The sequence below is a fragment of the Haliotis rufescens genome, unplaced genomic scaffold (genome assembly GCF_023055435.1).
Source record: "Haliotis rufescens isolate VD_foot unplaced genomic scaffold, xgHalRufe1.0.p SCAF_4, whole genome shotgun sequence".
NCBI classification, from domain to species: domain Eukaryota; kingdom Metazoa; phylum Mollusca; class Gastropoda; order Lepetellida; family Haliotidae; genus Haliotis; species Haliotis rufescens.
The window spans coordinates 12,070,740-12,084,033 of NW_025964112.1; the positions used below are offsets into that span (position 1 = coordinate 12,070,740).

Below are 13,294 nucleotides of genomic sequence, written 5' to 3' on the forward strand. Positions count from 1 at the left end.
ATCGAAAAAAATATTTTCAGTTTGTAAAGTTTCTTTTGGACGTCAGTTTATAATGGTCTTTCATACCTGATCATGGATTTTCCCAGATCCTCACTTTTCGTGGTTATCAATTTTTCTCAATTACAGTACTATCGCAACTGTGTTATTGATACATTTAAACTACTGAACATTTCAATCATTTTCTGTGTTTTCATTAGTCAAGAGTATCATTCTACACAAGACATGTAATTCTCCACCATAGCTCAGGCTTGCCGCGAATGATACCTTGTTGCTGATCAGATATGGTCTCAAAACCAGGGGATGCTTAATTAATTTCTAGCTGTATATATCCCAGTGAGGTCAATTCATCCTTGCACATTCACCATTTATCAGAACAAAACTGTAGTGGAATACCAGCGTTGCTTACATCGAGGTAAATTTCATGTCGATATCTTGCACAAACAAGGAAGTATGTCAAACGAAAAGCAACCCGTTAACCTTTTTGTTTAATTTACCTGCCACATGATATAGTGTCTTGCAATACCGGTGTCAGGGTGTTTGGTAATCGTAATCTCACAGATCATTCTGGTACCAAAGCGAGCACAGGCTCCAGGTAAGAACGTCATGGTATCTTGGTGTGTTTATGAAACTAACAAAATTGAATGTATATATTTATTCATAATAATGAGATGAAAGAAATCAGAAATAATGTTACGCCATTACACGACTCACGATATACAAGACTCGCCTGTTATATCTAAAGCAAATGCGGTTAGCGATGACACAGATGATACTGATGCGTCAATCGTAAGGAAACACGTTAAGAATTTTCATGTACAAATATGTATCAATGTTAGAAAATGCAGGTCCAAAATCGTTAAGAAACATTATGTTTGGTCAAATATTTTAAAATGTCATACATAGCAACTTGGTAAAAAATTGCTAGATTGTTCCATAGAAAGTATCAATTTTTCAAATCGTATTTTATATCAATTAATTTTCTTTCTTTTTTTGTTCATAAACTGGCTCGTGTTGAAATATGGAAACCGAAAGCCATTTAGAAGATCAAAGTTATATGTTTTCAGATTTATTTTATTGTAAAATACAAACGCTCTCAGTAATTTTACACGTGAACGCTCACAGTTTAGGGACAGTCATAATATACTCTTCAAAAACAGAAACGCAAAACGGATATATTTGGACATAAAAGCAAAATTAGCGGACCAAGAGGTGCAAAATGAAGAGGTTTAATGTTATAGTGTCAGTGACAAATTTCCCGGATCAAAATGATCACACAAAGGACATGCAAACCATTAGTCGGGAAACACGTACGATTCTGAAAAACGCACCCAGTGCATTAACAAAAGGGCCATGGAGCTGCACGCACTGCACGTGCAGCAGCACCATGAACGGTATTAAAGTGCAGGGTTTTTGATTGCCTGGCATCTGCGTCAATCGAACAGTGACAGTTCAACAAGATTAACAGAAGTGCAAGGAAACAACGTCATAGGCCGCTTGCAGGCAGGGGAATCCCGATCAGCTGTAGCCAGGGTTTTCAATGTATCGCCCATCACAAGGCTATGGGATCGGATTCAACAGCATGGGTCAATACGTGACGACCAAGAGTAACCACCCCCACCTGAGATCGCGACATCCAACTGCGCAACCTACGTGAAAGGAGGACCACAGACACCTTAACCGCATCCTAAATACCCGGACTGCGCAGAATCTCCGACCAGACCGTACGAAACCGTTTAAGAGCAGCAGGGCTACGAGCAAGACGTCCTGTTCGACGCGTCATACTGAGTCGACAACATCGTCAACAACGACTGCATTGGTGTCGTCAACACAGGGTATGTCCCAACTGCGATGGAGATGCTGGTTCAGCGACGAATCAAGAATTCTCCTCCGTGGAGGTGTACAGACGTCGGGGTGAACGTTACGCCAGAAACTGCGTACAGGAAGTGGACAGGTTTAGTGGGAGTAGCGTTATGATGTGGGCGACTATCTCTCATCATGGCAGGACAGGCTTGGTCCTTATCCAGGCTCAACGATACATCAACGAAATTCTCCTACCACACGTCCTTCAAATTGCAGCCAACGGCAACGGTGTATTCAAGCAGGACAACGCTCGACCGCATAAAACACGGATCACAAGAACCTATCTACACAACAACGTTGATGTCACACCCCTGGCCCTCCAGATCCCCGGATTTGCTCCCGATAGAGTGAGTGAGTGAGTATGGTTTTACGCCGCTTTGAGCAATATTCCAGCAATATCACAGCGCGGGACACCAGAAATGGGCTTCACACATTGTACCCATGTCGGGAATCGAACCCGGGTCTTCCGCGCGACGAACGAACACTTTAACCACGAGGCTACTCGACCGCCCCGCACCCGATGGAGCACCTGTGGGATGAATTGGATAGACGGCGACCAACCACAACCCAAGACATTGCAGCAGTTGGCTTTTGCGTTGCGGGCCGAGTGGGCTACCAATCCCCAGGATGTAATTCGCATACTCGTCCCTTCCATGGGCAGGAGATGTCAGGCCGCTATCGATTCATAGCGTTATTGATGGTAGCTGACCTTCACCTTGGACTTTTCCTATGTACCGATAACAGAGATGGCTCCACAACATTTTGCTCAATACCTTGTACGCTTCCTCGTATAAATGTATTTTCCTACCTCACACAAAACTGACATTAGATCACACAGCGACAAACCCCTTTCCATAATTATAAGAGTCCATTGTACGATTCTGACTATATCATCACCATGTGTTTTGGAATCAGTATTAAATAGTGATGATGGCAGATGTTCGCGAAAAGGTGCGCGTATCCTGCCCCATCGGTACAATCGTCACAAACGCATGCAAAGGAAAGTCAACTGTTCACCTGAAAAAATCACGGGAACAAGTCAAGATAGGGAATTGTATCGGACATAATATCTGTCACTGATGTGTCAAATTTGGAAATCCTCAACATATCTACCATAAAACTTTGACAGCTTCAGCAAGGCCTTGAAGAAAACATTTACAGAGATGCTGTGCTGATGAAAACGATGTACAGTTCAAGAAATCTACCGATAGACTTGAATTGAATGTTTTATTTCCAGCAAAAGCGTATACACAAAGAAACGTAACAACCTTTTAACATATATAACAGATGCAGATTGATCTCTCGTACTGTACTATGAACCGATGGTCTTTCAATTGAATAAATACGACTGTCTGCAGTCTACACTGCCAGTCCGACCCTACATCCATAACTTACCAGCTTACCACTGCAACCTTGTTACGGATTACACTGGTTGTCCGACTTGTCATCAGTTACCACACACGTGCCTGTCTTCAATTTGTCAGCACATGACATGTAAACGACCAGTTACCAAAAACAGTGGAAGGTCAATTGGGAACAATTATTTTTATTATTCTGTTCTTCATTCAGTTGAAGAATATCATTTCTACCTCTTACTTTTGTGTGAGTGAGTTCAGTGAGTGTGGTTTTACGCCGCGTTAAGTAATATTCCAGACTGGGAGATTTGTTAAATGTAGTTAATGATGTGCAATGGTGTGGAATGTCCATAACTAACTCAATTCTGCGACAAAATCACTGTTATGAAACAAATTATCAAATCGCAGTCAGAAGGGTCTTCCACCTTTCCTTTGAGTGAAAAGTTTTATTTTTTCTAAGACTTAAGAATTTTTTCATCTGCATGTTGCGGGCAGTAAGATTTGGTTAGCCCAAACATTTTGGTCAAATAAAAGCAACAAAACCCTTTCCATATTTATAAGAAATCTCTCCTAAAATCAAAGTCGATTGTACGATTCCGACTATATCTTGAGCATTTGTGAGTTTAAGAATCTTAATTATGTGCTTGATTTGTTTTTGATTACTAAAAATGATAATTTGAACACATAAATAGCTTGATTTCACGAGAGAGATGTTTACATGACATGCAAACACGGAAGCAGCCTGCCTCATCCATAACATTCATTTAATTAATGTCCCCAAAACATTCCCACCTGAAACACGTATCATAAACCATTGTGACTTATTGTTGTGTCTTGCAATAAAACTAAAAGTCCATGCTCCTAACAAAGTTTCAATCAAAACGCGACAAACCATTTCAATAGTCATAAATCATGTGTTCATGAATCACTATCAATTTGTGATGATACCAGGTGTTTGCGAAAAGGTTTTACCAGTCGCAAGGCAAGTCAAGTGTTCATTTCATCCGACATCATCCGACATTATTTTGGCCATTGATGCGTCAAATTTGGAAATGTCCTCCACAGGTCTATAACCACATTCTATCATTTAACTGAAGCATTTATCCATGACATAAGCTTATGACATAAAAACATGTATGTCATACCCCAATGACATAAGTATGCAAATTAGATATGCAAATTAGATAACCGGAAGAGCGAGCGGTTTGATTTGAAACTATATATTATAAGTGAAGTTACACCAGAGATATAATCAGATTACACAGAATCGTTGTTGTTACCGTTATTAAAGTTTCAATTATTCTGCAAAAGTCTGTTCAAGTATTTTGTTTAAAATAATCCGAGGAACTTTTTTTCGCACCGAATTGTTTATTTTGGTTTACATGGCTATGGAAAACATGTATCACTACGCACGATCTATACGTAAGATTTCGACAAGTTGCTGATGTTAATGTTTAATGCAATTATTCCTTAATTTGGAAGCAAAAATGTGAAAATGATAAATAGAATTCATCACTCGTGTTTTTTAATATGGGAAATATCAACCTCGTCCCGTTAATCGGTAGTTGCCTCGCCAAAGGCTCGGCAAATACCGATTAACTAAGACTCGGTTGATATTTCCCATATTAAAACACACGAGTGATGAATCCTCTATCTATCTATAGGCACATTCGGCTTTATAGACCATGTCCTGTTTGGGAAGACATATACTCAGTACTGTACAATGCTGAAACAGAAGATCGTATGCCACCAGCCAACTTTATAACGCAGACACCCTCTTCCGGTCCAATGACCTTGAGCTTCAATGTCACTCCGAGTCACCGCAGCGTACTGTAAATACAGTCTGAATCATACTAGACACATATGCGTCAATGCATTAATGACCTTGACATATGGTAAGTATAGAAGAAAGCGTTTGTGTATCACTGAGAACTTGAAAAATGTGTTGTTTTCTCTTGAATCAAAATCAAGTATTCATTTAGGAACTAAAGTTTGCTCTATCCCCATGTGTTGCGTAATAAAGTGCATAAAACAAATATATGTATTATATACTGAACAACAAAATTTCCTGTGACATTGAATAAGATTTAATGCAAAGTTATGTTTTTTACCAAATCTGAAACAATTTCGGTTTGCAACAGATAAAAGACTCCTGTAAGTGTTCAAATGGTTTAATTTGCCATACTGACTTCAGAAAATGCGTGATTTCATAAAAAAACATCAACATGCCAAAATGTTAATTTACAAAGCAATAGCGTGTGTGTCCACCACTGGTTGCGATGCAAGCAACACATCTTCGTCTCATGGAATGGACCAGGCGTCGCACAAATTCCTGTGGGATATCTGTCCATATCTGCTGGAGCATGTTTCGAAGTTCTGTCTGTGGAACACGTGGTTGACGTCGAAGGCGCCGATCCATCTATCCCACATGTGCTCGATTAGTGAGAGATCAGGGGAGCGAGCCGGCCAGGGGATGACATTCATGTTGTTTTGTTGAAGGGAATTCTGAACAAGTCGAGTAATATGAGGCCGGACGTTATCATGTTGAAAGGTACTGCCTGGGCCATGATGAAATAAATATTGTATTATACCATGAATTCGGAAAATACACGATTAAGATTGTTCAATCAGAGATTATCAAATCACAATGTGTCTTATCTCTCGAAGTGCATCAATTCACAAAGGTTGGCGCCTAGTTGACTGTCCCCATGTCGCCTTGTATACAAACCGGATGTCGATTTGATTGCGCGATATTTGAATGGGCTTCGCACAGAGTCATCAGGCCAGCCATAATATAACTTAGAAACTCCAGCCACAGTGGTGGAATCTGGACTTTTATGGTCAGTGAACTCCCCTACCTTGGAAAGATGACCTACTTCAGACTGAATGATGTTCACTCTCATATAATAAAGTGTCAAAATAATTCCCGAAGGTGTATAGGAGGTATATGAAGTGCGGATGCGGTCAAAGCATATTCAACATTCTGTCAAATACGAAAATAAATGCAAAGGCCCTTCGTACAATTTAGGAATGCATGAATCTTCCAAAATTGTTGAGTCAAATTTCCGCTACCCCAATGTGACAGAAGTTTAACAGCTTAAATCAGGGTCGAGTCGGGTAAACAAAGGTTGATGGTATTACAGTGTTGTATCAAAAATAATATACACGAAAATTATAAATCTTCAGATATACCCTGGGGTCCAATTAAACATCACAACACCCAAAGAAGAATAAGAAAGGAGTTTTGAGTTACGAGCTTAAAAAACCCCACACAAAACCGTAAATATTATGATCACTGTTATTATTGTTGTTGGGCATAGGTACACATATCCTGCATGTTAAATGTTACAAATATCTTAAATTGATGTTGCACATATGTAACGACGGCCTCTGCACGTTACAGTTTAACCGTTAACAATGTTCCCTTATTATATTCGAGTTCATGGTCTTCTCTGTTCACCTTGTATTGCCAGAATGTATGCATGCAATCGTGAAATAGGTCGAGGACAAGTGACTGCACCTTGTCGGAATACAAAGGAAGAGCTGCGAAAACAAAGACGAGTCCAATAAAATACCGTCTCAAGATCTAATCCTCCTTGGCTTCGCGTACAGCCAAACACTCGAATCCAACGTATACCATATCAGCTTATACAGTTAACAGTTCACGCTCACGTCACTTTCCACTTATCACAAGGCCCGTGAAACCAGGCGTCGTGCTCGGACCAAGGACATCGAATTTGATTATTGTTGTTGGTTTGTAATGCCGCACTCAGCAATATTCAGTATATAATCGAGTGGTCAGGCTCGCTGACTTGGATGATGCATGTCATCGATCCCAATTTCGTAGATCGATGCTGATATTAATCACTGGCCCGGACTCGATTATTTACAGACCGCCGTCATATAGCTGTAATATTGCTGAGTTCGGCGTTAAACAACAAACAAACAAACAACTTTATCCCTGTACCTGGACATTGAATTAACCATACCCATTCTCAATGAACCCTGGATGACCCAGGTGACCCCGTGTTGACCAAGATAAAACCCAAGTTAACCTTGCTTGACGAATGTTGTCGCATGTTAACTGATTTGCGTCATACTTCGTAAGACCTAAGTTGTCCATACCTTATAAACACTGGAGATGCAGTACTCTGATTAGGAGCCTCCGCGTGACGTCATCTTTAAAACTAATTAATGTCATTAAACGATGCAATCAGGAATGAAAGCATTTTAATGAATGTAATTAACAACGTACTGGTGATATATATTGTAAGTCTATTTACGATGATTGTTAGTGGAAGCTAATGGAAGCGCTCGTAAAATATCAAGAGCTCACGTGAGTTACCTTCCTAACTCACTTTCGGGATTTGGGAGGTAAGAGTTTCCAGAAGGCCGGTTGCGCCTATATCAGCGCAGGACGAGGGAGATTCGAGGCCTTGTACGATCTGACTTGTGACGTATCTACTTGCCCAGTGCGGGTAGGATACCAACCTGAAAAAGTCGACTCCCTGACACAGCCTCCAATACTTGGATTCAAGAACACCAAGCAATTAAGTAACTGTGGAAAACGACGATTATGTGTGTAGCGTTCTGACCGGCTAATGCATACAACACAAACTGACTGCATTTTTGATAAGAACAGATCTTTTGTAAAATGTGGTAGACCTTTGTTATTGATTATCAACCGAAACAAATTCTGTTGAGAGTAAAGGTCAAAATAGTGAAGAACGTTATATGAATGGAACACTGAAAATCAGTGGTGACACCAGGTGTTCGCGGAAAGGGTACGTGTGTCCTGCTCTAGCGACAGCAGTTGCAAAATTCCCTGGGGACATTTATTTGCAATTCCCCGCAGCTCATTGGTTATAGTTATTGATGCAAAGATAACCGTCTAAACATTATATTGATACAATGAAATGAACATATAAGCCACCAACACTTGGATTCAAGAACATCAAGGAATTAAGTTACTGTAGAAAACGACGATTATACGTGTAGCGTTCTGACCGGCTAATACATACAACACAAACTGACTGCACATTTGATAAGAACAGATCTTTTGTAAAATGTGGTAGACCTTTCTTACACTGCTGTTTGTTGTATTTCAGGAATTCAGGATAATGAAGCTCAAAGCTGTTGGCGTTTTACTGCTGGCGTTTACTCTTTTGGTTGAAACAGGTATGACATTCGCTAGATTCTGAGAAAATAAATAGAAAAAGGTAATTGTCATTACAGCCTATATGAATTAGGTATGCATCTAGTTATGTCTAAACATGTTTGTAAGAATTACCGGAAAATGTTGGAATTATAAAAACTATGAGATATGATAATATTGTTGATAAGTTTCATATTTCTTTTTTACACTTGCAAATTTGAACTTCTGACAGGAATGATAACAGATGTATGGGTAAAATGGGTGAAAAAGGTTGATTTTGTCGAACTTATGAGCAAGTCCCAGACCCAAGATGAGTTTTCACCCTGTGTTTGTACTGGTCTTATCTACATCATAATATCAGCTTCAGTGAAAGGGTTGCTTATTTTCAACCATTAGAAAAAGGCTTCATGTAAACCTCTAAAATCAGTCTTTTTGGAAACGTTTTGCCTTAACTGTGTATTTATTAGTCCCAAGGGTCCAATTGTTAAAATCTCATAACTTTTTTTTAATGATTTGCAATAATTTTCATAATATCCTACAGTTGGGTTCGGTGTAAATTCAAAAGCCAGACAATAATCAGTCTCGATTATCACCTTAAACAAATTCCGCTGAGAGTAAAGGTCAAAATTGTAAAGAACGTTATATGAATGGATCACTGAAAATCCGTGGTGACACCAGGTGTTCGCGGAAAGGGTACGTGTGTCCTGCTCTAGCGACAGCAGTCGCAAAATTCCCTGGGGACATTTATTTGCAATTCCCCGCAGCTCGTTGGTTATAGTTATTGATCCAAAGATAACCGTCTAAACATTATATTGATACAATGAAATGGACATATAATCTGTTGGGTGCAGCGTCGTGTCGAAATTCATACAGCTTCTTGTGATTGTCAAATCAGCTGTATTTAACCAAAGTCATGTTATTGTGTTTTCATTATGATAGTACCTAGGCATGACCCACTTGATAATAATCATATAGATAAAGCGACAAAACCCTTTCCATATCCAAAAGAAATCTCAGCATGAGGCAGAGTCGATTGTACGATTCCGACTATATCATGAACATGTGTTTATGAATCACTATCAAATAGTAATTATACCAGGTGTTTGCGAAAAGGTGAGCGTATCCTGCCCCACCGATGGCACCCGTCACAAACATTTGCAAAGGCATGTCCATTGTTCACATGAAAAAACATGGCAACATATGATTCAAGTCTCCACATGTCTACCATAAAACTTTTTGAAAGCTTTAGCGAGACCTTGTCTCTTTTACCTTGATAAAACAATTTCTGAGCAAGAGTCGTACGACGCTCTTTGAAATCGTGGTAAAAAGAGAGCATGCTCCAATGTATCTCAAAAGTTGTGAAATGTAAACACCAAAGGCTGGTGCTGCTGGAATATTGCTCGACATGCAGGGAAAGTTGACTATTTGAAAGTTGAAGTCATCCCTCTTGTCATACAGTCTTGTAGAGAGTGTTGTGTCACTCTGAATCTTTACGCATTCATCTAAATATGAAACAGCAGAGGCGGTCTCATTGGTCTCCTTTATTTCTAGTTCAGGTGGGTAAACCAGTGGAAGGGAATTGGCTACTTGATTGTTATTGAACGATATCAGATCATCGATATACCTTAAGCTTAAGTTAAACGTCTTGGCCAAATAACCTTGTTTTGACTTTGCCAATTCGAACAGAAATTCCGATTCATATGCATAAAGAAACAGATCCGTACCCACAAATTGTACATAGATGTTATAAATTAGGAAGTACATCATTTCACATATTGTTTTCTCAGTAAACGTTTTCCCAAATTGTCCTGAACCTCTGGATATAGATATTTATCTGCATTTGTGTTCACCACGTTTTGTCACACCACGTTCCATGGATCAAGGAATAACTATTTTCCTTAAAGGTCCGAGTATTTCTCCCATGAGAGAAAATTGTTAGCCTAGCCCATGCCTACCAAGCCGAGGGGTGACTGCAACAGAAGCCTCTTAGAGATCTCTGATTTGTGGTTGTGTCGACATGTGTCGTTTGTCATCGAATGGCACTTCTACTGTAAATGCAGTGGAGTAAAGAAATGATAAAACATTCTGCAGGAAATGTTCCTAACAATTGTTGAAAAAACATTCAAATGATTGTATATTGTCAAAAACCACAAAATATCTACATTACACTCTAACAATAAACTCTGTGTATGTTTTTTCTTTCACTATAGCAAATCTGCATTAGAATTCCAGTATTAACTTCTGTTACATTCTTATCATTTCTTCATTTTTATAACTATCTTGCATGCATTCTGTATATTAATGTGACAAGATTACGGTATAAAATATTATTAAAAAATGCCTTTTTTAGAGAAATGTATAAAATATATACTTATCATCAATCATTAAATCTTTGCAAAGAATAACGTTCTACACATTCTCTCACTGATGTCAAACGTTTTCTGAAGCACACAGTTGGGCATTATGTCTCTCCAGGTCCACCTGTTGTGTGTCATCCTTCTGTCTTGTCTCAGAGCTGAACATTTTCTGGTTATATATAGTGGATAACTTTGAGTGAGTGAGTGAGTGAGTGAGTGAGTTTAGTTTAACGCCGCTTAAGCTTTTAACTGTATTCCAGTTATATCGCGGCGTGTCAGCTTAATGTGACAGGAAAGCCCCAAGTGATGCAGGTCTCAGACGTTTTCTCAGTAAACGTTTTCCCAAATTGTCCTGAACCTCTGGATATAGATACGTAACTGTATTCAAGGAAGAACTATTTTCCTTATTTAAAGGCCCGAGTATTTCTTCCAGAGAATAACAAACGGCAAGAAGCGATATTAACTCCATAAATGACCATCTGTCATTACTTTGTCATGTCAAAGTGAAACTAAGGTAAATTGGAAGTCAACAGTTTGTTGTGTATGGGCTAGACACTTACGATAAAGGGGGATAATTTGCGGGGAGATAACTCTTGTAAGACAAAAGTTCCGAGAAAGTGTTATGTTCACTGCAATGAAAATATCACTTTTCTCAACTTCAGAAAACTTAGCCTTTTCCAACTGAAGTATATAATAAATACATCTGCATGACAAGTTACACTTAATGTTAAGGTGGTTGTATGCGTGCCTCAGTTTTTGAAATTTTATTTTAATATGTGGTGTCAAACAAAGTTTCTTCCCTTTCCACCCGCAAGTCAGCAGAACTGACACATCAGGAAAGAACCTGATGATGGGTGCGACGTTAATTTGTGGAGAATGTTAAGTTTAGCTTTTCTGGTGATCGGTTTTCAGACGCCATGGTCACAAATATTGAAAACATTCAGATCACAAAAAAGACAATTCTGTGAATCGTTATGTTAGGAATAGGCAATTATTGAGACAAATGGCGTCCATCTCGAAATATGGTAGCTATCTTTGATTTTCAGGTGGCTCACGTATTTCCTTAATAGACAGACCACCTCCGTGGTCAAGTGGAAGAGCGTCCGCCGGAGAGCGGAAGATCCGGGGTTCAATCCCCGGCCGCGTCATACCAAAAGACGTTAAAAGATGGTACTTGTTGTTACCCTGTCTGGCGCTCGGCATTAAGGGGCTAAAACAAGGACTGGCCGGCTCGAAATCAGTATACTGTGTCTGAGTTGGTTATTCATGTTAAACTGCAACTATAAACCGGCATCAATCCGGACCAGTACAAGCAGCCACACCCACCCACACCCACAACCACACCCACACCAACACCCACACGTGCATGTTCGTTGCTATATAAGCGCAATAATCTTGGAAGCGACGTTAAACCCCATTTCACCGCAGCTCACCTCACCTTAATAGACATACCCATTAGAATATCCATGTACAGTTTCATGCTCATTTCATCATTTAAACTATTTCCCTAATACTATATCTTATTTGCACTTTTCCGCTCTACTAGAATGGTTTTAACCCGATAATAAAACTGTTTATGATTTGTGTGAAGTCCTTAGTCAAGTGACTTATTTAGCGGAATTAATTTGATGACTGTAAGAGTTGGTAGCGGTTTGTTACGGGTGCCACCGGTGGTACAGGATACGCTCACCATTTTGCGATCACTTGGTATCATTACTATTTATTAGCAACTCATAAACACAAGCTTATTTCCACAACTGCACAATGGAGTCACATGACAAACTTAAAGGCCTACGTCCTCTATAAATAGTGGACCTCTCCCAAAGATGGCAGTGATAATCTTGACTTCAAGCAGTTGAAATGATGCATCACTTGGACTGCTCTTTTGAAAATATTGATGGTTGAAAGGCATATCTATGCTAAATTTTCACTCCATTTATTCAAGGCATTTCAGAGAGTAAATCAGCTTATAAGTAGAATTTTCAAATAGCAATCATGAATCGATATTTTGAAAAGTAATTTGAAATTTCTCAAGAAATTCAAACTTTCTGACGTTTGACGAGTCCATCTATGAAAGATGGGAGAAGTGAAGGATGCAGCCAAGGACTGGAGACACAGACATGTCTTGGAGGGTAATGTAGACAGATGGGCGTTTTTAATATGAGTGAGTGAGTGAGTCTGGTTTTACGCCGCTTTTAGCAATATTCCAGCAATATCACGGCGGGGGACACCAGAAATGGGCTTCACACATTGTACCCATGTCGGGAATCGAACCCGGGTCTTCTGCGTGACGAGCGAACGCTTTAACCACTAGGCTACCCGACCGCCCCTTTTTTAAAATGAGAGTATAATGATCAATGAACGATATGTCTGCGACGGGACAAAACACATGACTTTGTTTATTCTATATATGTCAAAGTTATCCACTATTTATAACCAGAAAATGTTCAGCTCTGAGAAAAGACAGAAGGATGACACACTACAGAACGTGTAGAATGTGTAGAACGTTATTCTTTGCAAAGATTGAATGATTGATGATTAGTATACGTTTTGTTCATTTCTCTACA

The 13,294-nt window shown here is 39.4% G+C and overlaps 1 protein-coding gene across 1 annotated transcript in view; it reads left to right on the forward strand.

Annotated features, from left to right (window-relative positions):
• The first annotated feature begins 573 nt into the window (after nt 1-573).
• LOC124112293 (mucin-3A-like) overlaps nt 574-13,294 on the forward strand; it is a 29,727-nt gene continuing 17,006 nt past the window's right edge. The window contains exons 1-2 of the mRNA XM_048382457.1: nt 574-592; nt 8,324-8,393. Coding sequence (XP_048238414.1) covers nt 8,336-8,393 — 58 coding nt within the window. The 5' untranslated portion in view covers nt 574-592; nt 8,324-8,335. The remainder of the gene's footprint in view (nt 593-8,323; nt 8,394-13,294) is intronic.